Below are 26,277 nucleotides of genomic sequence, written 5' to 3'. Positions count from 1 at the left end.
TACGTGCACCCCCTTGCCCAGCTGCCAACCCCTGACATTCTTAACTATTTTTAAACTCTCTCACCCAACACCCCATCTCATTGGTTGCTCTTAGAGAGAGGTGGAACCTACCCTGTCCATCATAGTAACATACAAGTTAAAATAGCCTAACACTTTGTTGATAAAGATATAAGTTTAAGGGTTGGTATTCGGGTTGCCAAGTTCACTCTAGAGTTTTACCCAAATGCTACAGTGTCCCTAGGAATGTGTTGATATCATTTCTGTTTGTGCAGAAGTTACATCAGCACATCACTGTCAAAATCATTACATCGATGGTGATGCCCCCCCACCTCTTGAGCTCCTGTTGATTGCCAGCCTTGTGCTGGCAGCCCTAGTTGGTATACATAAGGTGGCCACCATGTAAAGACTGCTTTAAATTGCTATCTGCAGCAACTGTATCCAAAGGTAGAAGATTCATGGTCGTGGTTGCCATGGGAGTTAGAAGGATGACTCAATGCCAGCACAAATGTCCAAAGCAACAATTTATTTTTGATGACACGAAGGGGGGGGGGGATTCTGAGCTGTTGCACACAAGTGGCTTGCTGCTTGGAGGAAGCCACCTTGAGAAAACGTGTGGAGATTTTCTATAAGAAGTCTCCAAGAATGGTCAGAAAGAACAATTGCAGAGGGGCAGCTGTGTTAGTCTGTTGTAGTAAAATAAAACAGAAGTCCAGTGGCACCTTAAAGGCAAACAACATTTATTTTTTCATGAGCTTTCATGAGTCAGATCTCACTTCTTCAGATACTATGAAGAGGACATCATTGTGGCAGAGAGAATTGTTTTGGAAATTTTTATAGGGGAAATTACAGAGTGAGGAGTAGAGACAACCTGAATCATAAGGCAATTAACTGACATCAGTTAAGTGTTATGGTGTGATACAACATATTATTAAAGTTTCTAAAAAGTGGATCTTCCTGAGCTTAGAAATTGTAATGAGTAAAAAAAATCCAAATCTCTGTTTAAGCCAGTATGATAGGTAGGGTTTGAGATCCAGTTAATTTAGATCCAGTTCAGCACCTTCATGTTGTACATTTCCTATGAAGACCAAAAGATCAAGCCAGTTCTAAATAGGGATGCTAGGAATGTGTCACATCACACCTGTCTGACAGTTAAACTCACCATGTTTGAAGGTGACAATCAGGTGTGAGCCCATCAAGCCCATAAATGCCTGCCAAACAGGTTTATATCTCTTTTTCAAAACTGAACATATGACTGATCCAAACAGATCTGCCATTAACTAACAATTATATGGAGGAACAAAAAGCATAGCAATTATTTATGCATGATTTATACAATTTGGGACTCTTCTAACTATCCATGGATGAATCCAGGCAGTAAGCCACTATTTCCCTTGCTCTTTTTTTTTTGCCTTCTGTGCCACCAGAAGGCTTTTGGATTTTTTTAAAAAAATTGCTATTGCTCTATTGCGATCTAATGTTGTAACAGTCTTTTGCCTTGATCACTGAATTCCCGGCTTTTATTTTTTAAAACGTCTCTAACATTGCAAACTCATAAGGAAAAATGTGCTGCCTATACCTTTCCCCTTATAATTCCACAACAGTAGGTGTAGCCTTACTTTTTTCCTAAGTGAAAGCTGAGACTTTTGTGAACCATAGCAATAGATGATTAAAATGTGAGATTGCAATAGCAATTGCCAATTTAAAAAATACTCAAAAAACCTTCTGTTGACATGGCTGAGAAAAGGGCAGCCAGGGCTGCAGGAAAAACTGTACTGCACTATTAGGAAGGAATACAGTGAAGCAGCTTAGTTTCAGGAGGCTGGATGTGTTGGCCTGCAGTAAAAGAGCTAGATCTGAGTCCAGTAGCACCTTCGAGACCAAGGTTTCAGGGTATATGTTTTTGAGAGTGAAAGCTCCCTTCAACAGATAGTCAGATACTGAAGCAGCCTGTTGAACATCCATAAGCAGGTCAACAAACCATCAAACTGATCATTGAAAAATTGGCTTCCTGCTTGCAACAGGCGAAGAGGATGTTAGCTTAATATGTGGGTGTTGGAGCGTTCCTTGTTGCAAATTGAGATGGAGGCTTTCATCCATCACTGGTGTTGCACCCAATCTTTGAGATGTTCAGTTTTTTAATGGTAAGTGGGCTTCTGAGAGGTGGGAAAATACCACAGGAAAACCCACTACCTTATCTTTGTATTCTTAGTATCTTTCCGTTTCAGCACCAATGTTAAGGTTTCTTTCTTCTTTACTTCATGACCCTAGCCAGTCAGGGATCATGAAGTGAACATGATGTCATGTGCTATACAGCCTGGCAGATTAGGTTAGATGACTTTTCTGGGGATAAACAATCCCCCTCTCTCTAACTTTGAAAAGAAGGGGGAAAGGAACCTGTCTTGCCATACTGCATTAGCACTGCTATGATCTTGCTGTGATCCAGTACTGGTCATGCATAGTTTTACATGACTGCCTTAAGGTCCATCCCACTGAAAGTAATGCAGCATGGATGGTTTCCACAACCTCTGTGAGTCAGGTTAGGCTGAGAGAGAGAGAGAGAGCCACTGACTCAAGGTCATCCAGTCAGCCTCATGAAAGAATGGGATTTAAACCCAGGTCTCCTAGATCCTGATTCAACACTCTAACCACTATACTACACTGGGTAATGAACTATGCATGACTTAATATGAGAAGGTAACCTGGACATGGTTGGCTTGACAATGGGGATATGTTCCATTTTCTCACGGACACATAGCCTTTGCCAGTATCTATATATCTAATAGCCAAGTTGCCCCCGGAGTGCGGATCGCTAAATCAGTGTTCCGGGGGCACTTGGGGGGAGGGGGAGGTTTGTGCACACGTGGGCCAGTCCCCACGTGTGCACAAAAATGCTAAAAGTAGAAAAAATTTCCGGGGGGATGTTTAAAGGGGGGGGGAGGACCGGCCTCTCCGCCGCCGCCTCCCCCTCGGAGCCGGGCGGGTGGGGGGAGGACCAGCCTTGCCACCGCTGCTGCCTCCTCGGGACAACGAGCGGGGGTGGTGGAGGAGACGGAGCTCTTCTCTCCCCCCCCGCGAGTATCGCGGGTCCCCGTCTTGTGTGAATATAATTATTAATTATAATTAATAATTAATTAATTAATAATTAATAATTAATAATTATAATTAATAATTATTAACCATCTTGCCACATATGTATGACCTCTGAGGAAGGCCTGTTTGGCCGAAACGCGTAAGGTCAACTTTTTAAGCCCTTGATATTGTTATGTTTTATATACATTGGTTGTAATTGGGCCCCTATATATGTTTTAAAATTCGGGGGGATGTTTAAATCCCCCTGAAAGTGACAGAGCGTCCCCTGCGCATGCGCAGGGAACGCTCTGTAGCTGGCCTCGCCGCCGCCGCGCCGCCTCCTTCTCCTCAGAGCCGGGTGGGCGGGGGGAGGACCGGCCTCGCTGCCGCGCCCGGCAAACAGGGGGGAAAGGACCGGCCTCTCCGCCACCGCCTCCGCCTTGGAGCCGGGCGGGGGGAAGACCGGCCTCGATGCCGACGCCGCCTCCTCAGGGGGGGATCGAGCGGGGGGGATGGAGGAGACGGAGCTCTTCTCCCCCCCGTGAGTATCGCGGGTCCCCGTCTTGTTTTGTACTCATTCTCAAGGGGGTATGAAAAATAATCAAATGAAGGCACATTGCAAAATGATCAAACGTTCAGCACTATTTTTGCTTCAGTTCTGTTTAGTAATTTACATTCATGTACCATTTATATCTATAACCACACTTAAGGGTGCCAACTGGATGAAAGAAAGAATTCCTTCACTTGGCCTGATCCTGTACTTTAAAAATCAACAGGTGAATGTTAATGACCTCAATGTCCTAGAGATATTCCTTATTACCTGCTACTTATTTCAGATCCAGCTGTTGTTTAAAGGGGAAACAACAACTGCTAGTTCCAAGAAGGCAATGCTACTTATTCTGTTCTTCTTTACGCAGTAAGCCAGTCTGACTGTTATGTGACCCTCTGGTTACCAACTGCTACATGTGAAAAACAGCGGACCAAAACTATTGACAATTGCAAGGACCCTGTTTGGAATGAAAGCTTCTATTACAGGATTCAAAGACAGGTTAAGGTGAGAAATGGAAACTGCTTTTGGTCAACACTGCTCCACTTTTTAATCTGGCTACCATAAAGGGACAATATCTGTGCTCCAGTATCTAATGTGTATTTTTCTCCCTTTCCTGAAATACTAGAATACAAGGACATCCAGTGAAGTAGGTTCAGGAGGGACAAAAGGAAATACTACTTTACACAGAAAGTGATTAAAATGTGGAATTTGCTGCCAGAGGATGTGGTGATGGCCACAGGAATAAACAACTTTAAAAGGGGATTAGATAGATTCATGGAGGAAAAGTCCATCAATGGCTACTAGCCATGGTGACTGAGAGGAACCACCACATTGAGAGGCACTAAGTCTCTGAATCCCAGAGCTGGGAGGCAACATCAGGGGAACATCAGCTGTGGAGGCAGCCAGTTTCCCCCCAGCCCCAGGCTAGTGCCTGGCAAATCCAGGGAGCTCTCTGCCCCAAGATGCAAGGTAGGTATGATGAAGTTCCTGGCTCACACCACATGAACTGTTGTAAAATTGCACTCCAAACTTCTAAATTATAACTCCTATGTTATCACTAAAGTTTTAAACCTTGTAAAACCATCTAAACCAATGGGACATGGAGTAAAATAAATGTAATTTAATAAGTGCACTCATTAACATCAAAGAATCTTGTGGTATATAATTAGAGGCGAAGCCATTTCTTGTGGCGTGAGCCTTCTCAGGCAAAAGCTGACCACACCAGGTACATCAAATAAAGATAAGAAGCCTCTTGCCTGTGAAACCTCATGTCGTAATATATTTGTTAGTCAAAAGGCTCTTAATTGCTTTTGCTTAGACAGAATCATGTGGCTGCCCTTCAGATAATGAGCCTATTACTAACCTATCAGTTCTCATAAGCAAAATACTTTGCATACACTTTGCATGCACTAGCAAACACATAGTTGTGTTACTATATGTTAGAATCCAGTTAAGTTAAAATACATTGAATATATTATATTATAATATAAGCAAAAATATTATCTGCTTTCACTGAACATATAAGTATCATTTACATCAAGATATTATCAGTACATTTATTACTTTGTCTCAGACTGTGTCACCTCACAGCATAGTTGTAAGGATAATACCGAGGATCAGAGAACTCTGTGTTCCATCCTGAGCTCCTCAGAGGAATAACGGTATACAAAGATAAGAATTTCAACCCCCCAAATTATATCTTTCTTTATAAAATAAGCACCAACAAAATAAGGTAATATGTGTTTTGGTTCTAATCACTATTTCACTAACAACTATCAGTTTGGTGTAGTGGTTAAGTGCATGGACTTTAATGTGGGAGAATGCAGCTGCTGGATGACCTTGGGCAAGCCATAGTTCTGTCAGAGCTGTCCTCTCAAGAACAGTTCTGGAAAAAGCTGTCTCAACCCCACCTACCTCACAGGGTGTCTGTTGGGGGGAGGGGAAGGGAAAGGAATTTGTAAGCTGATCTTCTGAGACTCTGAGTGAAGGGCGGGGTATAAATCCAATCTCTTCTTCCTCTTCTTAATCTAAAACAGAGTACATTCCAGTAGTTAACACTATTTATGGAACCAGTCAGTAGTTTTAAGCATATTCAGTATATTAGATTAATATATGTCTCTATCCAATAGTTCTGCATTTTTGTCTTCTTATTTCTATTGTTTTCTGCATCAACAAAATAAGAACTTATGTGGAATTTGCTGCTAAAGGATGTAGTCGTGGCCACAGGCACAGAGAGCTTTAATGGTGGATTAGACAGATGTATGGAGGATAGGTCTATCAGTGGTGAATAAAGGGAACCTCCACATTCAGAGGCAGTCAACCTCTGAATCCCTGTCCCAGGAGGCAACATCAGGGGAAGGCATCAGCCTCTATGTCTTGTTGCTGGATCTCCAGAGGAACTGGTTGGTCACTGTGTGAGACAGGACCAGATGGGCTCTTCTTGTGTTCTTATGACTGGAAGGATACTCTCCTTTTTGTAAACACATTATTGTTGGCATCTGATCTAATATACTTCTCTGGTCTTCACAGAATGTGCTGGAGCTGACAGTCTGTGATGAAGATGTTGTCACTCCAGATGACCACCTCTTCACTGTACGATTTGATATTTCTAGGCTTCCAGATGGTGAAAGTGTTTTCATGACCTTTAAGTCTGATCCTGAGGTGAGATCTGAAATACGTCAAAAAGACTTTTAACAATGACATTTCAGTGCAGGCCTTTAAAAATTGTAACAACTGAGCCAAAGGCAGCCCATGAGTCATATCTGATGGTCCAAAAGGGTCTTGGGACGCAAATCTTCTGTGTTTTATCTCTGCCCAAGCTTGCAAAACCCGGGATCTAGTGATCAGCTCCATTGGTATTACATTGCCCAATCTATTGTTAATAGATTTTAAGGCTGTTCTAATTGCATCCCATGCATCCTATGAAAGAGCCAGAATTTGACAAATGTTGGGAAATGTTATGTTGCGTTGGGTACTAAGAGGTGACCTCTTCAAGCTACCAAATAAACTCTAATTTCTAGGACATTTTGCCATAACATATTAATTTTCCAGTTCTTGTCTTATATTGACATAGAAACTCCTGATTGTTGTACATTCTTTGTACATCTTTGAACATGGCTGCTTTATATTTTATAGATCCCTTTTTAAGTTACTTACCTATCAGCATTTAAAAACACAATAGCTTTCTTACACTACAAAAGTAAAATTTGAACATTTATGTATGTATTTATTTATTAGATGTATAGCCCTTCCTCCCCTGTCCAACAGGGCTCAGAGCAGATAACAACAACAATAATAAATTAATGTATTAAAAACAATTTTTGACAGTATTTTCCATTTGTAAAACTGGGCCAAAAGATCATCAAGAAAACTACCATCATAACACTTATTCTTTACTGTTCTTAGGTCAGTCATAAAGCTGTCTTATTTGTTAAGATTGCTGATGTAACTACCAGTGTTGGGTAGGAAAGTGAATAGTTTTGTTTAATTTATATTTCTCAGAGATTTGCTTGCAAAACAGCTAATATTTATGCACAGCCTGGTTATTAGCATGTGCCCTCTGGCACATTTCATTGATTTTTATTTCAGAGAGAAGGCACTATCACATGATCATCTCAATTTTATTTTTTTGTTTGCTTTGTCTTCTGGGGGTAGGCACAAGAGGAGCTGGATGTTGAATTTTTAGTGGAACTTGCGTAAGTAAAGAACAAAACTAATTATGAGATACAAAATTAATGGAACAGTACGTCAGCAAGAAGAACAATATTTCCTGTTTTCTCTAGGAGTAAAAGGACCCATTGGTGTCTTTTATTTCCTGAATTCAATAAACTCACTGTTGATGAAAGAGCTGGGGGGGGGGAACCACTTCGCCAAAATCAGAATACTTAGATTTTAAAAAACAGTCGTCTTTTTTTTAAGCTATATTTCAATTTATCCTATTTTGGCATGTTTGATAGACACAACAGATCTTAAGTCTGACTGATACATTTTAAGGTGGTAGTGTTAAGTAGTAACTGGCCATGCCTTATATCGTCTATTTGTAAACCTTGACATGGTTCCAGCCAAACGTTGAATCCAGGGCAACTTTTCACCTCCCCTCTCCTGCAGTAGCTGAAAATGTCCTTTAAAATGCACTTCCTGGTGAGTCTTCAGTCTTCCATGAACAGTATTGGAGGGGAAACTTCAGGCTGTAGTAGGAGTCATGCTTTGTGGTCAGCTTCAGGTGGAAAGCCTTTCTCCTCTAGAAATGTCCAGCTGAATCCAAACTCTTAACTGGAAATAGTTTTAAAAGAGAATATAAATAGGTTGTTGTTGTTAGCCATTCAGTCGTGTCCAACTCTTGGCGATTCTATGGGCCATCTCTCTCTATGTTTTATGATCTTCTACTATTTCTTAGAGTCATTCCATGCTCAGGCTGGTGTCGAAACATTTAAAAGAAAAATGACAAATCTATTTGATTTCAGTTCTAGTCACAGTGCTATTGAAGCATGTTTCCATATGTGACTGGCCGTTATGAATTTCCCCCTCTATACACACTCAAGAAAGAGGGGTGCCTCATATGTCAATGGGGAAATAATTGGTGCTCTCAGTGCTGATTGATTGTTTGAGGAGCATTGAATTTAGATCCTCACATTCTTTCTCCTAAAGAGATAAGCACCAGCAATGATTTGATTGGCTTGGAGTATCTTTGCTGATGCATGTGAGAAGACCTCTTGATTATGGGAAGAGAAATCTCCATGCTCCATTTTTATTAAGAAAAACATTTCTGTTCCTTATTATACACTTCTAGCCCTCATAATTACAAAATAAGTTCACTACAGTTGTATAAAACCCAGAGGCATATATATACATAAATGTTTCCCTTTTTTTTTTTAGGGAAGGTCCTCCTGAAAACATTATTACAAATGGAGTTCTAGTGGTAATTATTATTTTATGTAATATTGTTGCAATTTATTACTGCTGATAGTACTTGTGTGATCTAGGAAACTGAGTTCATATTGGGACTCAGGAACCTTGGGGAACTGAGTTATTGTGGTTACAGTGCTTTTTTCAAATGCTCCCTGGAATCAGAGGAAGAAGAGGGCGAACCTGTGCTTATCCTGCTACAGAATATGCTAAAGGGAAAAGGAGGCTGAAGTTGGTTTCTTATTCCCAGTTTATTATTCATTTCTTATTCGCGTCTTATTCATAAATTCATCCAAAAACACTGAGGAGAGTTTGAACGCTCTGAATCTCAAAATAAGGTCTAGATGATCACATATCATATACCCCCAGGTTCACAGAACTCTCCCCTTCGAGAGGCTATATCCTGTTTCCTGGTCCAAAGCACGGTTCTTGTGCCAGCTGCCCATAGGACAACCACATGGAAAGACACTGGAGACAGGCTGCACCCACAAAACAATCTTTGGACCACCCCAAATGACACTTCACCACATTCTGGGGACTGTCCTCTGCAAGGGGACATACAGCACTGTCTGGTCAAAACGCTGGTTCTGGCACCACAAATTTCTATTTGGAGGCCTCCAAGAGACCTCTATTTCTAAGGAGATTTGAATAAGGAACTGGTTGCCCTTTACAACCCAAAATAAGGTTTGGACCACCACACTTCATACACCTTCATGATCAGTGGACTCTCACCTTTGAGGGAACAAATGCTGTGTCCTGGTCCAAAGCGCGGTTCTTGTGCCAGCTCAGACTGTGTCACCTCACAGCATAGTTGTAAGGATAATACCGAGGATCAGAGAACTCTGTGTTCCATCCTGAGCTCCTCAGAGGAATAATGGTATACAAAGATAAGAATTTCAACCCCCCAAATTATATCTTTCTTTATAAAATAAGCACCAACAAAATAAGGTAATATGTGTTTTGGTTCTAATCACTATTTCACTAACAACTATCAGTTTGGTGTAGTGGTTAAGTGCATGGACTTTAATGTGGGAGAATGCAGCTGCTGGATGACCTTGGGCAAGCCATAGTTCTGTCAGAGCTGTCCTCTCAAGAACAGTTCTGGAAAAAGCTGTCTCAACCCCACCTACCTCACAGGGTGTCTGTTGGGGGGAGGGGAAGGGAAAGGAATTTGTAAGCTGATCTTCTGAGACTCTGAGTGAAGGGCGGGGTATAAATCCAATCTCTTCTTCCTCTTCTTCATCTAAAACAGAGTACATTCCAGTAGTTAACACTATTTATGGAACCAGTCAGTAGTTTTAACCAAAGTGCAGTACCCCCAGGTCAGTCATACAGGCAGACACTGGGACATGCTGCACCCCAAAATAATCTTTGGACCACCCCAAATGACACATCACCATGCTCTGGAGACTGTCCCATGCAAGATAACATACCATGATGCCCAGTCCAAACACTGGTACCAATGCCACGAGCTTCTATTTGGAGTGCCTCGCAGAGCCTGTATTTCCAAGGAGATTTGAATAAGGATGTGCCCTCTGCACCCAAAATAAAATTTGGACCACCACACTTCATACACCCCCATGTTCAGCGGACTCTCCCCTTCAAGGGGACATATTCTGTGTCCTGGCCCAAAGCACGGTTCTTGTACCAGCTGCTCCAAAGTGTGGTGCCCCCAGGACAATCACACAGGCAGAAACTGGGGACAGGCTGTGACTCCCCAAAATCTTTGGAATGCCACCAAATGACACATCCTCACTCTCTGAGGACTGTTCCCTGCACAGAGACATACAGCAGTACCTGGTCCCAATACTGGTTCTGGCCCCACACGCTTCTATTTGGGGGCCAAAGTAATCTGGCCAATGCCACCAGAACTCATTATTCTAGCTAATTTTGTCTCTTATCTCTGTTGCAGTGCCGTGAGGTTTGCAAACTGGAAGCTGAGGTGAATCTGTCAAAGCCACACAAGTCAAGTTAGTTTATGGATACTTTTACAATTTGTATTTGAACGGTTATATTATGGTGTAGATAAGTAATCTAATCATTGGTCTCATTGTTTATGATCTTTGTTGCAAAAACAGTAATTAAGAAGAAGAATTTGTTATAAGAAATCAGTGGTAGTGGAATGGAACTTTAAAAAGCTATCCTGTTAACAGCTGAGATAAAGTATACGGTATATATATATATATAAGTAAAGGTAAAGGTTTGCCTTGCTCGAAAGCCAGTCAAATCCGACTCTAGGGTTGTGATGCTCATCTCTGTTTGCAAGCCGAAGGGCCAGCGCTGTCCGAAGACATTTCCATGTTTCCTCTCGACCCTCATGCTCCCTGAAAGTGGCGGGGCTGCCATTTTCACAGTGGGACATATCTAATAAGTCCCCAAGAGTCTTCTCCATGCACCTAACTGATTGTCTCTGCTTCTCCGGGTCAGCCACCTTGGTCTCAAGGGTGCAGAATCATTCCCTGAGAACCAGGATCTTATTGCACGAGGCACACACCCAAGACTTCTGTCCAGTGGGTAGATAGTCATACATGTTACACTCTGTGGAAAACACTGGATAGCCCCCCACCCCCTACTGGCATTCTGCCTTCATAATTGCTTTAAAAATAATTATATATAAAATTATATATAAATTCCCCCTTTTAAAACCCTTCATATTTATGTGGCTGTCCTTGTGAAAAATCTACTTGCCTTACTGGGAACACAAGGAGACTAGGGCCCTGGCTTCCTGGTCCTTCCTGGGCTTCTTACAGAGCCCCTAGGCTAAGAGCCACAGGCCAAGAGCCCCTCGGCTCACGCCAGAGGCTCACACCTCTGGCGAGGTGCAGCCTTAAATAGAAGCCTCACCCACACACATGTGAGAACTTTACTATCAGAATATGAGGGAAGAGAAAGCAGAGTACTGGAACAGAACAGAGGTACCATGCCCACAGTTTGCTCTGCTACATTCTCCCCCTCCCACTGACTAGGCACAAGTGTGGGGTGGGAGTAGATAATGGGAAGCAGCAATTATGCCACCTCCATAAAACTGGTGCTGCTTTGTGCTGCAGCAGGGGTGGGGCATTTTAAACTTCTTATATGAACCATACAAGATAAACCAGACTTGGAAATCTTTTATAATAATGTTCAAATGGCTGAGTGCATGCAAACTACTCCCCCTCAATGGCTTCCCTGGCCAAAACAGGAAATGCATTGTCAGAAAGCTGATAGAATTATAGAATCACAGAGTTGGAAAGGACTTCCAGGGCCATCCTGTCCAACCCCCCGCACAATGCAGGAAACTCACACATACCTGCCTCCCTGTCACACATACCTCCATCCTGGACATCTTCTACTGAAAGAGTTTCTGGTTATCAAAAATCCTGTAAATTCTTTTGTCTCCCCTCTAGCTTAATTTACTTTACAAACAAGCAAGCAAAAAATAAATCCCTGGTCTACTGCCTTGTCCACCAAGCTCTCTGCAATTATTTTGCACCTAAGATCTTCCCCACCTCCCCTTGTGGGGGGGGGCTGCCTGTCTTCCATTAATTCGATTAATAATTTCAGTGCTGGATGCCCAGACTTGTTTTCTGCTTCTGCTCTCTTGCTTTCTTTTTTCTTCTTCAAGGAGGCAGCAGCAGGAGGGGAGGGGAAATAGAATGGAATGGGAAGAGGGATCTGGAGCTAGTTGGATTTTAGCATCCAGGGAGTAGGGCTGCGGTCACACGGACCTCTTACTTCGCTAGTTTTCCTGCAGTTTTTCTATCCATGACATTTTATATCGCTAGGAGGTGGTCAGATGGTCCTTCTGTCTTCCGCTTCACTCGCTTGAAGTACTGATCACACAGCGCGCTGTCCCCCCGTTTTTAAAAAACCTGCACATGCGCTTGGGCGCACATACAAACTAAAAAGACCAAAATAAAAGCTAGCACCTGTTTGCACATGTGCATAACTTAAACCGGAAACACAAAAAAGGGGGGAGGGTAGCGCGGTCACGGCGGATTGCTGTCCAGATACCAAAACCGCGGATACAAAGTGTGAGATATCAGAAAAACACCTGTTCCAACGGGTGTCAGAAAACGCGGATAAAAAGAGCGGAAACCGCGGGACTCAGCCCACTTCGGTGCGGGAGGCAGGTTTGCCAATATGAACAGGAAACTTTAATGTGCGAGGGATCAGCAGTGAAGCCCGCACTAAATGTCCGTGCGACCTGACTCTAGAATCACTTTCTAAAGTTAGTGCAGGTACAGGAAGACAACACCATCTGGAAACTTGGCTCACCTGCCCTCCTCTCTCTCGACAATGAAATTGGCCTCACATCCCCAGTTTTCCTTCCCTCTTTAAGTATCCTGTGAGTCTGGGAGGGGGTTGTTTGTTTGTTTGGGATTGGTAGAAATTTTTTTAAAGTACATTTGCAGTTTAGTACTGTTTGAGAGAGACTGATATCTCACTTCATGCAATAAGGCTTATTCTCAGGTAACAGTTATTATTCTATTCTACTGAAAAGAGTTTTTTAAAGTACATTTGCAGTTTAGTACTGTTTGAGAGAGACTGATATCTCACTTCATGCAATAAGGCTTATTCTCAGGTAACAGTTATTATTCTATTCACAGTAACAGAAAGCCAAGTGATTTTTGTTATGATATTTGTAAAGGAATGCACCCAGAAATGGTAGCCCATGTTCTACTTCATTGTGATTTTTATGGGGAAGTGCGGGACTGTATAATTTAACCTCTTGTGTCTAACTTTCATGGTCTATCTGAGGTGAAGTTAGTATCTCTTTTACTATCTGACCAATGTTCCAACAGTACAAGTTCAGTTGCAAGGTACCTTCTGGCTGCCATAACAATCAAACAGGGAGCAAAAGTCTAGCTTTTCTATGTGATGCTTGATGAGTTTTATAATTGAAATTCTCTGTAAATTGGCCATGCTGTACCTTTTTTCTTTTTATGTCAATAAAGGTATTTGGATTGGATTGGAGTAAGAAGAGGGACCTGGGTAAAGATAAATAAGGGGTGGGCCAAAACAGTCAGGAAGGAAACAGGAGTTGTTAACTCACTCACAAACTCAGCTTCTGACCAACCTTATCACCGTATTGCCCATATGTTGAGCATATGCAATCCTACCTGCTCATTGAATTACAAAAGTATAAATTAAATCTTTTCTAGATAATGATTATGATCTGATGATCTCTCTGTGTGTGTGTGTAAAGTGTGCCAAGTTGCAGCCAATTTATGGTGACCTCCAATGCTCCCTCTATGCTATGAAGTCCTGTGAGCAAAAGTTCTACTTTGTGAGCTACTGGCATTAAAGTTGTGAGCAGGTGATTTGGCTGCTGCATAAATTAGTTTGCTTTGGAGCCATCCTTCCTGAGCTAAGACAAAAATGTGTGAGCTGGAGGCTAAAAAACTGTGAGCTAGCTCACACTAACTCAGCTTAGAGGGAACACTGGTGACCTCGTAGGGTTTTCACAGCACTGAATTTACATTGAAGTAAAGGGGGTCTAGGAACCAGGTAGCAACCACATTGAAGTCACTTAATGATGACAATTGGTTGTGCCCTCCATACCACAGGCACACAGGGCGCATGGGACTAGCATGATCAATGGCATCCTTATGGCAAGCATTACAAAAGGTTTCCTGTGCTTTTAGTTTTCTGAACCAGTGCCAACCCAAAAAGCATCAGAACTTATCCTTACTTCCTGGGACACTTTCCAGTCATTACAATATTAATCTTGTCATTATCTCATTACTCCTAGACATCCTGCAAATTTAATGTGGTTATGAGCCAATCAGGTCATTATATCATTACCATTCAGAGATGATGAAGAATTACTAAGGGTGAAAGACAATGACATAAATGAGGCCAATGCCAAGCTAATCAGGGTACTTGTGGCAGGAATCAAAGTCATCCAGTTTATTGGACTCTTCTTGCCTTTAATAACCTTTCCCACCCTCTAATGAAACTGACAAACTTCAACATATTTTAAGCCTACCAACCTGACTCAGAACATTCAAATATCAAGACAGCCTTTGCAACAGTGGTTGCGGTCACATGCGCCAAAAAAACGGGGGGGGGGGGGGCAGGGGTGCAAGGCTATTTCCTCTGGAGGAATTTGACCTGCAGTTGCATGATCACACCTCCCTTTGAAGCTGCGGGCGCAGTCTGTCAGTGTGTGATCAGACGCAACTGCGGGTGAGTTTTTTGGTGATTGCCCCCCCCCCATGGGATCCAGGGATCATTTCGTAGAAAAAGAGGTGCAGGAGCTCATTAGCATAACTCATTAGCATACCTCGTTTGCATATGCCACACCCCCTGATCAGACCATCCTGACACCATGAGAGCACGCTGGAGTGATCAGACCCGGGAAAGTCTGTCCATGGCCTGTCACAACCCGTTAACTACCAGATTTTCCCCGGTGTCTTTTAACTCCGCTTCTGTGGCAGAGCAGAACAGGTTGCGGATGGCTGCAGGGTGCTTGCCAGATGTTGTTGTCTGATCGTGCCCTTTAAATCCGCCCAGCATTCACACCTATGTTGGGTCTAATTGTGCATATGATTGCAGCCAGTAGTATTTAAGATTTTTTAGTTTAAATAGAACATGCATGTGTCCTTACGTATGAATGTGACACCTTTCTTCCCTACCTGAATTTGTTTTCCTGCATAGTAATGCTAGGCATCATTATGGCTTCTCTGCAGTTAGAAGCTCCTTGACATCTGTTCTTATTTGGTTAATGGTAGTTAACATGTGGCTGAGTTTTTCACCCTCAGAGGGTAATGTTTATCTTCATTTACCAAGTGATTTGGGGCATGACTTTTTCAAGAAATCAAACTGAGACTTTAAAATAGTTTATTGTTTTCTATGGACACGCATATAATGTTTTTTTCTATGTTTTGCTTCCTATCCTTAGAGAGAGACCTTGCACTTACAGTAAAAGGATCCTGTGAAGGCAGTCACTGTTTTAAGCTGGGCTCTGATGCTGCCATCATGCCCCTGTGTCCCACCACATTCCATTTTGCCAAGTACAACGAGTCATCCTTGGATGTTATGCTGCCAAAAAAGAAACCACGGTTCGATCTTGTATGTTAACTGAGTTTAATAACCATAAAAACAATACAGCCTAACCTTTATTGTGAAACAGGATAATCCTTTTCTTAACTGGAATTATTTCTTCTCCTCAGTTTACCTGTTCTTATAAAACCAGACCAGGTGTTCCAACTGTAATGCTGAATTCATTGCCAAAGGGAGAGAAAGTGCCAATAGTGGAGGTGAGCACCACTATTATCTAGTTTCAGTATGTGTTTGCTATCAACCAGTGGTCAAAAGACAGATTCATTTGTGTCAGACTGATCATGCTCTTGTGGTAGAAGCAGAACCTTTTCTCTGCTCTGAAGAGGAATGCCAAGTGAGGTTTCTGTGAACTGCAAACATGAAATTCAGTTACATGCTGGCATGCTGGCAAGGGCTGCATATGTTACAATAGTATGCTATGTTGAAAATATTAAACCAGTAGAAAAAGATAGAGCAGGAAAGGATCATATAACTGTAACTGTAACTCCATGTGGAAGTCAGGTATGGCCAACTGGTGCCTATGACCCCAAGATAATTTTGCCTGGCCCCTGAGAGCTTGAAAGATCTAGCTATCAGTTTAATGGCTCTGTATGGGGAAAGCTACTTTCCCCTTCTATAGCAATCCAGCCCCCCCAGCATAAGTGATTAGCTGCATGAATGAACTGGTTCCCAGGTAGCAAAAATGTACTAGACTTTGTTGTCCAGGGTTTGTACATTTTTGTCCAGAAGTTGATATTGCAAAGGAGTGACATTTAAAGTAATGCCCAAATCCATGGTTAGGTAGAAGTCTTACTCTAAAAGTTTGTGTTTTGGATCACAAACTTGCTATCTCTTGTTACCAATTTCAAGGTGGGTCCTGGAGTTCTCCTGGAATTACAACTGATCACAAGACAACAGATATTAGTTCTGCTACAGGAAATAGCAGCTTCAGAGAATGGACTCTATGGTATACAATAGAGCCTAGGAGAACCAGAAGTCCTACAGTGGCTACAGAAGATGGATCGTCTAAGAGTTTCTCCTATGATAAACCATAGCGACCAAGAGAAAATGATTGTTGCCCAGAAGCCAGTTGGAGACTGAGAGAGATAGGACTGTTGTTGGGTGGTATCCTCCTTTGGGCCTTCAGAGTAGATTCCCCCCCCCCAACACTGAGGAAAACCTAGAAAGGCTTTTTAGGACCCAGTTACACTAGCACAAATGTTTAAGATCAAAGGGTTAGTATGATAGAGAGAACACATACAGATAGAACCCTGCATGGGATTTAGGGGGGGGAGTGGGGGGAAGTGATCGGAGGTGGGAAATTTCAATTTAAAATTTGGATTTTGATGGGAGGAGTTGCAGGAGCTGACCTTTGAACTGGATGTCATATTACAGATGTGACATCCCTGCTGAGCTTTCTCCCCAAACTCTGCCCTTCCTAAATCTCTGCCCCCAAATCTCCAAGTCACAGATGACAATCCCAGCTATATCACAGAGGTTGTTACAGACTACTGTTTACATGGCTATTACAGTATTCTAGGATATATTTTTGAAGTCTGCTTTTTTTCATTCATATCTACAAAGAGGTTTCAACTATAAGTAGAGCCAGAGGAACATTTGCATTGGACCATAAAAATGGAAAATACTGAATGCGATTAGTTAACAGCATTTTAGCTTGCTTGGGGCATAGCATATTTCATGCTGCAAAAATAGTACAGTTGTGCTAGCAGTTGTTTGGAAAATGTCATTCTACAGATATTGTCTTACAAAGAAAGGGGTAGGTTTACATGCTATGACCCACTATAGTGCTCCCCAGGATGGCTTTTTAATATAAATCTTTGTTCCTGTGGAGTTGTTCACTATGGGGAATTTCAGATTACCCTTTTTAAACCGTTCTTGTACTGTCTTGGAGTAAACCGGTACAGGGCGGCCATTTCACACAGCCTTTCCCCTACTGGTAAAGAGCCGTCTCTGAAATGGTTTGGTATTTCAGACTGCACCGCTTTGTTTTCCTGCCCTTTTTTTCCCCATGCGGGCAATCTTCATCTTTTTTTAAAATGTTCTTTTAAGAGCACTATAGCGCTATAACACAACACCAAAACAGCACAATAGTGACCCCATTGGAATACCTGGACTCCATTGAGATACATGAGATTGGGGGATTTAAAAATAGGAAGTGGAAGCTTAGGAACACACAGTTTGAGAGCATTTTTTTAACACTAGCTCCTTCCTGGCTTGCAAACAGCATCCTCCTTTTGATGGCCAGCATTTCGGGATGCCATGCCTCCAGGGGGGACCTGGGGATCCCCTGTACTTTTAGCCAGTGTTCCCTCTAAGCCGAGTTAGTGGGAGCTGGCTCACAGTTTTTTAGCCTCCGGCTCACACGTTTTTGTCTTAGCTCAGGAAGAATGGCTCCAGAGCAGGTGGCGCAGGCAGTAAAACACCTGCAATAACATCAACGAACAGCACTATGGCTGTTCAAGACCCACCACGGCTGGAGTGAGCTCCTGACCCTAGTCCTAGCTTCCACCCACCCAGCGGTTCAAAAGCAAGTAAACAGAGCAAGTAGATAAATGGGTACCTGCCCTTAGAGGGCAGGGGGCACAGTCCTCTGTGTGAGGTGTGTGGCGAGAGCATCAGTGGTGGCAGCAGCAGCAGCAGAGCAACGGCGAGGCGATCTCTGGTGGCCAGTAGAAGCAACATCATGTGTGGCAAGCCTGATAATGAATGGAGGAGGAGGAGGAGTTGTGGAGGAGCGTGGTGGTGTGGAGGCGCAGGCGCGGCGGAGCCGGATATGGACATAGGCCAACTGTGACTGACACGGACCACGTGCCGAGAAGACCGCCGAGCTGGAGGAACCTGCTCCTGGACGCCAGAAATGGGACGCCAACCCAGAGGACCGCAGGGAGGAAGTAGCCAGAGCCGGAAGAACAACTAGCTCGCCAGCTGGGTGCTGGTAGGCAGCGCCACCCCCGTACTACATGTGGCCTTAGCTTAGGAATTGTAATTGGAAACTTGCGTGTAAACCACTCAGAGACCTCCGGGTCTGAGCGATATATAATTCGAATGCATAAATAAAAATAAATAAATAATTTATGCAGTAGCCAAATAACTTGCTCACAATTCTAATGCCAGTAGCTCACAAAGTGGAATTTTTGCTCACAGGACTCCACAGCTTAGAGGGAGCATTGCAGAGTTACAGCTTATCTCCTGTCTACAGATATCAGTTCCCAGGCATATAGTAAATGCTGTGGAATGAGGAGTCCATGGCATTGTACTCCATTGAAATCCCTATTCTCCCCAGATGTAGTGATCTCATGTATCTCAGTGGTCCAGGCATTCCAATGGGGTCACTATTGTGCTGTTTTGGTGTTGTGTTATAGCACTATAGCGCTCTTAAAAGAACATTTTTTAAAAAAAAGACATATCGCCCATGCAGGTGAAAAAGGGTGGGAAAACCTCGTTCTCAGAGGAAGTGCTACAGGGGCATTTTACACAGCACCCTGTAATGCTTCAGGAACGGTATAGAAAATTGAAGACTGCTTGGAAGCAGTTTGCAGGTAAAACAGCTCAGGAACACTTCCCTAACGGGACAGGAGCGTTTGTGTCTGAAAGGGTCAATATATTCCATAAGGGAACCATTACTAAAACAGTTCTGTCTGAAATGTCAGTACAGAAACAGTTAGTGAACAGTTCCTGAAACAGAACATATCGGCTGTCTGAAATTCCCCTATGTCTCTGGACCAATTTTTCTTATAGTTATGCAGACATCCAAAAAGAAAGGTTGACCCATGTGCTAAGAACATTCCGCTAAATATGTAGTTACTTAAGATATTTGACTTAGCATGACAGCAGCTACTGTGTGTAGCAATGTAAAGTAACCTCTATGGTATCCGTAATGTATACATTAAGCCTCAGAAAAGTGGAATGGATAAGATAAAATTCTTCATTCCATCCTCTTGACGCTATTGTTTTCCTTGTTCCTTCACATTTCTACACTTACTCCTCAATTTTACAGCTACTGAGTCATTCAGCATTAATAGATTTGCAACTCAGTCTAAACTGGAAAGTACATCCTGTTAGGACATAGTTCTAAATAAGTGTGTAGGATGGAGGTGTCATATTTAATTAGTCTCCTGGTGTCTTTATAGGTTCTATATACAGAGGAAAGTATTTGGAAAGCCAGAAGCACCCCCCCCCCTGTTTGAATGTATGGAAAGATGTTATATTCTGATTGCTTTGTATAATATTTACTTCCTATTTTTAGGAGAAAAAGTACAATTTACACGTGACAGTGAATGAATGGTAAGAGCCTTGAATATTCCATCTTGTTTTGTTAGCGACAATGTCAGCTAAGGTAGCTCTCGTCTTGTGAATCCAGGTCAGTTTTTGGATACAGCTTTTAGACATCACATCATTATTTGCCACAGGATTTGACCAGTCATTTATAATTTATATACTTCCTTGTTCTGAAAGGTAGAAATGGATCACCATGTAGCATAACAGAAGTATTTTTTTTTTTTAAAAAAAAAAAAAGCTGAGTGACATAATTTGCCTGGATCACAACTCCACCTAGTGGTTTGATGGGCATGATTGCAGCAACATCAAGGCCTAACAGAGGTTTTTCTATAATACCTGTTGCATATTCTTTTCCCATCACTTGCAGATAAGTTTGCAAAAAGGAAAGAAAGATGAGGAAACCATTCAGCATAGCCCATTTAATACCTTCAGCCTATTTAACAGCTTAGCAATGCATTTTAAAAATATTTTCTTAGTTGCTATACAAATATTCTCCAGTTATTCCACCACATTGAACGTTCATACTCAGTAATTTATTTCCCACTAATTTTCTGCACAATAAAATCCTATACTTCCCTGTAATAGTAAAAATAATAATAATATGTTTGTGTATATGTCCCCTTAAGTCATTGTTCCAGCCCAGGGGACCTAGATGTGCGCTTGGGATATGATCTGTGTCCACAGGAGCAAGATTTCTTATGTAGGCGAAAAAGGCATGTGGCTCAGGCTCTGAAGCAAGTGCTCCGTCTAAATTATGATTTGAAAGATTATGAGGTATGTGACATATCAGAGTGAATTAACTTTTTATTCTATGAAAAAAGACAAGGAATCTTCTTTTATAATTTTCCTATGGGAAAGTTTTCTCTTTGTTTGAGAAAAGTAGTTGTTTAGTGCTCAGGAAGATGGTCCTTCACCAGGGAAAGTTCCCACATGGGCGGGTGGGGAGCTGGGCCGATCTGCATGTGGAGGGTGGCTGCCACCAGACGTGGCCAGCCAGCTTGCCCTTGATTGGCCAGTGCTTTCGTGCTGAGCCAGGATTGGTTCACCCCACCCACATGTTTCATTTAAGCAGAAGGGGGGGCAGGCAAATGCCAACGTCTGCTTCAGAGGCAGGCACTGCTCATTCATAGGGTGGCCATAAATTGGAAGTGACTTGACGACACTTAACACACACACATTATAAAAGGTTATGTAACTTCTGTGTGCCAAGGGCTTCTGTCACTGTGATCACCTTCATGTGGTAGTTCTCAAACTGTAGGGTGACTCTTTCGCAGGTGGACTGGAAGGTTAAAATGCTTGAGTTGGGACATGAGGCACTCAATCCCACTCCTCCCAGCAGTGGGGAAAGGAGGAGAAAGTATGGTGTTGCTACATTTTCTCCTGCTTCCCCTATTCACCTGTAACTCCATTCATTCCTAGGGGCTCAGCTCATTCCCAACCACCCATGGTGCAAGAGGTGATGGGCATAGTGTATACCCATTGACATCTGGACCATATGGTGAATATTCCTAACCTAACCAAATTATTTTGAACATTAAAGATTAGCCCAGCACATCTAGATCTGATAGTTATGGTTCCATTTCCCAAGCAACCAAAGGGGCTGGAGCATCACAGGGAATGAGAACAGGTATGTGTATGACATGGGAATAGTCCATTCAGAACAGTCCCTGCTGAACAGAATGACTGGCATTTCTGTATGCAGCATTTCTTCCTCCAGTGAAGTACTGCAGCATCTCAGTGGCTTAGAGATGGCCTTTTCCTTTTAAACAACCATGGCTTCTGGTTGCCTGAGATGTTCTGGTTTCTAGGGCTCCATGTGTGCCAAGCAAGAGAAAGGCTTTGGTTGCACTTGAGGACAAGGAAAGGGAGGGGGAGAAAGGAAAATAGAGCTGGAAACACATCTCTTTCAGTGTTAGTCTGCTGCAAATGAGAAGGGGGGTGTAGAGGCTACGGTTCTCCCACTTCCATTGTAACAGGGTATGCTGTACCAGACATCAATAAAAATAAGTGAAATGAATAGGCACACTTTGAGATGTAAGATTTCCAAAGAATGTGAAGCCACGGGGGGGGGGGGGTGTTTGGTTTTCTGTTGCGGGGGGGGGGGGGGATGTTTGGTTTTCTGTGATTTTTTTTCTAGGAAAAAAATGAAAACAAAAGGGTATGCATGCGTTGGAAGTATATGAAATCCTTATTTTCTGATCTAACATAACCTTATTTTACTGTTTTAACAATGGCATTCATCATGTATAATGCCACTGGACTCTACATTTGTTAGGAAGCACATAAAATTGTAGCATTTGGCATAATTCTGGAATTTATATTGTATAAATGTCTTAGTTTTCTACAAGCAGAATTGCAAATATACCCATTATTTGAGATACAACCAAAAGTTGCTGCACCCTATGCTGCCTTAGCACATCTGTCTTCATTTTTGTCATCTGAGATGTAGGGGGGGGGGAATAAAAGCTGAAGTTAGAAAACAGATTTGAAGTCACTGGTCACAGAAGGGTTAACTCTGTTTAGGATTGCTCTGGGCATTATTATTTTTTTGGACTTTTTTACTTTTGTTAGGGGGTGGATCTTAACATATTTTCCAGTGGTGGAAAATCCTTCAGCCAAAGAAAAAGTGAGAGCAATAGTCACTGATTCCACCTCCCATGGCAGACTCCCCCTGAAGTAGTCCACACCTCCAGAGGTTCATTGGGGGGAATTAAAATCCCTACTGTTCCAATAACACAAGATAGTATCCACCACCCTGGAAATATTGGTCTATGACAATATAGTACAATTTCTTATACTAATGTGTTATACAGGTTCCTGTGGTGGCAGTCATGACAACAGGAGGTGGGACAAGATCGTTCACAACAACATTTGGCAGTTTAAGGGGTTTGCAAAAATTAAATCTCCTAGATTGCGTCACATACTTGTCTGGCTTGTCTGGCACATGCTGGTAAGTGGTGCTAAATGTGGATTTTTAGTGAAGTATGCTACTGCTGGGGGTAGCATTGTGTTGATAATGTCTCTTTAATGGCAAAGAACACTCCATCTGTTACTCCTACAAAATTAAAAGCTGCATGCACCTTTCAGTCATTTTTCCTCATTGAGAGATGCTTTGCACACTCCATTTTTAAAAGGTACACTCACGATATGTTATATGTCTTAAATGATAGTCATTCGTGTTTCCAGTTGTGTGCTGTACATATGTGAATGCTAGTGAGTTAAGACACACATTTTGCCACCATTTAACTTGTGAAGCAGTCCTGAACCGCAAAATCATATTTATCAGAAAGATTTCTAAAAATATATTATTCGAGATCAAAGAAAAGGATTTTGCAAAGTCTGGATAATGTATGGTGTTAGTAGGAGTGTAAGTAATCCTCAATGTACTTTAATAAAAAATGAATATCCATGGGTTGATGATGTCAAATAAGATATACAAAAAAGACACATGTTCTGAAGACATGATCCGGTTCTATGTATTTCACATGTACACTTTGTATGCATGGACACTCTTTTAGAAGTTATCTTGAAGGGGGGGGAGGTTATAGGAATTATGCCCATTAGTTCCACTTTTGCTCCCTGTGCATGTTCACACTACACATACAAGATGGGCATGAGCCTACTGGTAATGCATGTGAGACACCTGCTTCATATGGTAAAGAGGCTCCCTGTGCATGTTCACACTACACATACTACAGCCTACTGGTAATGCATATGAGACACCTGCTTCATATGGTAAAGAAGGGTTGATCTATGAAACATTTTGATGCTTTGTCTCTAGTATGCATGAGACCCATTTGGAATCCCTTGTAAGGAAATACTGCAGGGACGACCTTGAGGGTACACACTCATTTTTTGTACTACTGAACTCAAAATGACAGGACTGTGGCTATGGAGTACTACGTATCTTCTTTTTTATGCTTATTTTTTTCATTAATGTACTATACTTCTTCAGGTCCATGGCACACTTGTACAGACATGCTTACTGGTCCCATGGGAATCTGGATGACCTCATATGTGAGGCTAAGAAACATGTAACCAAGAGCAAGATGGGTATTTTTTGCCTTGATCGTGTGAAATATTATCACCAGCAGTTGAATCAACGGAAACAAGAAGGATATAAAACAACTTTTATAGATCTCTGGGGACTCATGATAGAATATTTGTTAAATGAAGGGGTACAGTATCAAATCTTTTTTATTCCAAAGAACTACAGGTATTTATTTATTTGAAATATTTATATTCCAGCCCCTTCTCTAAGGAAACCAGGATACATGGTATGTAACAAAATGAAGCAATTCAAAACAACTGATAAATAACGACCATACAGCATTAAAACACCTATCAAAACAGCCAGTAGAAACAGAAATAATGCCTCATTTAAAATACACCATACAGCATTAAAACACCTATAAAAACAGCCAGTAGAAACAGAAATAATGCCTCATTTAAAATACACCATACAGCATTAAAACACCTATAAAAACAGCCAGTAGAAACAGAAATAATGCCTCATTTAAAATACACCATACAGCATTAAAACACCTATAAAAACAGCCAGTAGAAACAGAAATAATGCCTCATTTAAAATACACCATACAGCATTAAAACACCTATAAAAACAGCCAGTAGAAACAGAAATAATGCCTCATTTAAAATACACCATACAGCATTAAAACACCTATAAAAACAGCCAGTAGAAACAGAAATAATGCCTCATTTAAAATACACCATACAGCATTAAAACACCTATAAAAACAGCCAGTAGAAACAGAAATAATGCCTCATTTAAAATACACCATACAGCATTAAAACACCTATAAAAACAGCCAGTAGAAACAGAAATAATGCCTCATTTAAAATACACCATACAGCATTAAAACACCTATAAAAACAGCCAGTAGAAACAGAAATAATGCCTCATTTAAAATACACCATACAGCATTAAAACACCTATAAAAACAGCCAGTAGAAAAACTTACCCTCCCTCTTCTCCTGCCTCCTCCTGGCTGAATGAGGGCTGGAAGCAGGGCGGCCGGAAGCAGGGGGTGGGGCTTCATCATGTGTCCCGCCCCCCGCACCTCATCAGGGGGAACTGCGATCCCCCCCCGAATTGACCTCTGAGTAGGAGGGTCAGAAGGAGAACAGAAGGTTCCAGGTTGTCTTACCAACCCCGTTCCCTCTCACTCCAAGGCCACACTGGACTCCTTTCTACTGAGCCGGTGTACACTCATGGGCACACTGGTCAATTGAAAAACGGATAATGTTAATAACATACTGGTATTGGTAAGGAAAGAAAAATCATTACAGGCAAGACCCACCTTTTCCATTCTTTTATTTTTCTGCTACAGAAGCAGAATGGTACATGAAGTAAGGTTGCCAACTCCAGGTCGGAAAATCTCAGAAGACTTGGGGGTGGAGCCTGGGGAGGGACCTCAGTGGGATCTAATGTCACACAGGCCAGCTTTCAAAGCAGCCATTTTCTCCAGGGAGCTTATCTCTGTAGTCTATAGATCCATTCTAATTCTGGGAGATCCCCAAGTCCCACCTGGAGGTTACAAACCCTATGGCCTATCTTCAGAACTCACATAGAAGGGTGACAAGTTACATGAGTATATTTGGTTTTGCTTCCTGCCTGTCACCCCACTCATACAATGACCTGGATCCCACCTTCATTAGCAGAAGACACTGAACAAAGTTCAAGTCCAGTCAGTGGCATCCTTAAGACCAACAAAGTTTTATTTAAGATATAATATTTCGTGTGTGTGTACACACTTCCTTAGATTCAATGAAATGGAAGTTACCGGTCCATACATATAGGTAGAGGGTGAGCAACAAATTAGCATAAGCATAATAAAGGGTGTTTAACAGATGCAAGGACCAAACTTGAATAACAAGCTTGGTTTATATGGTCACCATTTGTTTGGGTTTAATTCCAGGTGAAAACATACTGAAGGAAATAAATATATCAAAACTGGAGATAGATGGGCAGATCTATCCTTCTTAATTGTGGGATATTGAGGGTAATTAACTGAGACCCTGTTGTTAAGCTTCACCCGTCTCCTCTCAAGCGTGGAGGTCATTTTACAGCATCTTTTTCTTTGATGTGGGGTGATTGGCTGTGTAGTGTATATCTCCTCTGTCCCCAGACCAAAGAAATACATTCCAATCTACCATTCCAAATTACATTACATTCTACTATTCATTACATTGCATTACAATTCCTATTCCTATATAATATTCCAAATAAAATGAAGAGGATGTGTGAGAATACAGATGTAAGGACTGAATGAGGTTAGCATACATAGTGAGATATGAAATCAATATCCCTGTTAAGACCTGGGAATTCCATTGTTCTGAGTGCTGTAAAAACTTGTAACTCAGCAATTTCTCTTTCTAGTCTGTTCTTGAAGTTCTTTTGCAATAAA

At 41.9% G+C, this 26,277-nt stretch overlaps 1 protein-coding gene across 1 annotated transcript in view; it reads left to right on the top strand.

The window, feature by feature from the left end:
* LOC107119842 (cytosolic phospholipase A2 epsilon-like) overlaps window positions 1–26,277 on the top strand; it is a 78,330-nt gene that overhangs the window by 33,097 nt on the left and 18,956 nt on the right. The window contains exons 5-15 of the mRNA XM_015422456.1: window positions 3,987–4,123; window positions 6,149–6,280; window positions 7,274–7,314; window positions 8,495–8,537; window positions 10,437–10,494; window positions 15,411–15,580; window positions 15,682–15,768; window positions 19,818–19,855; window positions 20,476–20,623; window positions 22,663–22,799; window positions 23,805–24,027. Of these exons, the coding sequence (XP_015277942.1) occupies window positions 3,987–4,123; window positions 6,149–6,280; window positions 7,274–7,314; window positions 8,495–8,537; window positions 10,437–10,494; window positions 15,411–15,580; window positions 15,682–15,768; window positions 19,818–19,855; window positions 20,476–20,623; window positions 22,663–22,799; window positions 23,805–24,027 (1,214 nt within the window). The remainder of the gene's footprint in view (window positions 1–3,986; window positions 4,124–6,148; window positions 6,281–7,273; window positions 7,315–8,494; window positions 8,538–10,436; window positions 10,495–15,410; window positions 15,581–15,681; window positions 15,769–19,817; window positions 19,856–20,475; window positions 20,624–22,662; window positions 22,800–23,804; window positions 24,028–26,277) is intronic.

The sequence above is a fragment of the Gekko japonicus genome, unplaced genomic scaffold (genome assembly GCF_001447785.1).
Source record: "Gekko japonicus isolate JY-2015 unplaced genomic scaffold, Gekko_japonicus_V1.1 scaffold1214, whole genome shotgun sequence".
Classification (NCBI taxonomy): Eukaryota; Metazoa; Chordata; class Lepidosauria; order Squamata; family Gekkonidae; genus Gekko; species Gekko japonicus.
Note: the sequence above shows the minus strand (reverse complement) of the source record. Positions and strands in the feature narration are given on the sequence as shown.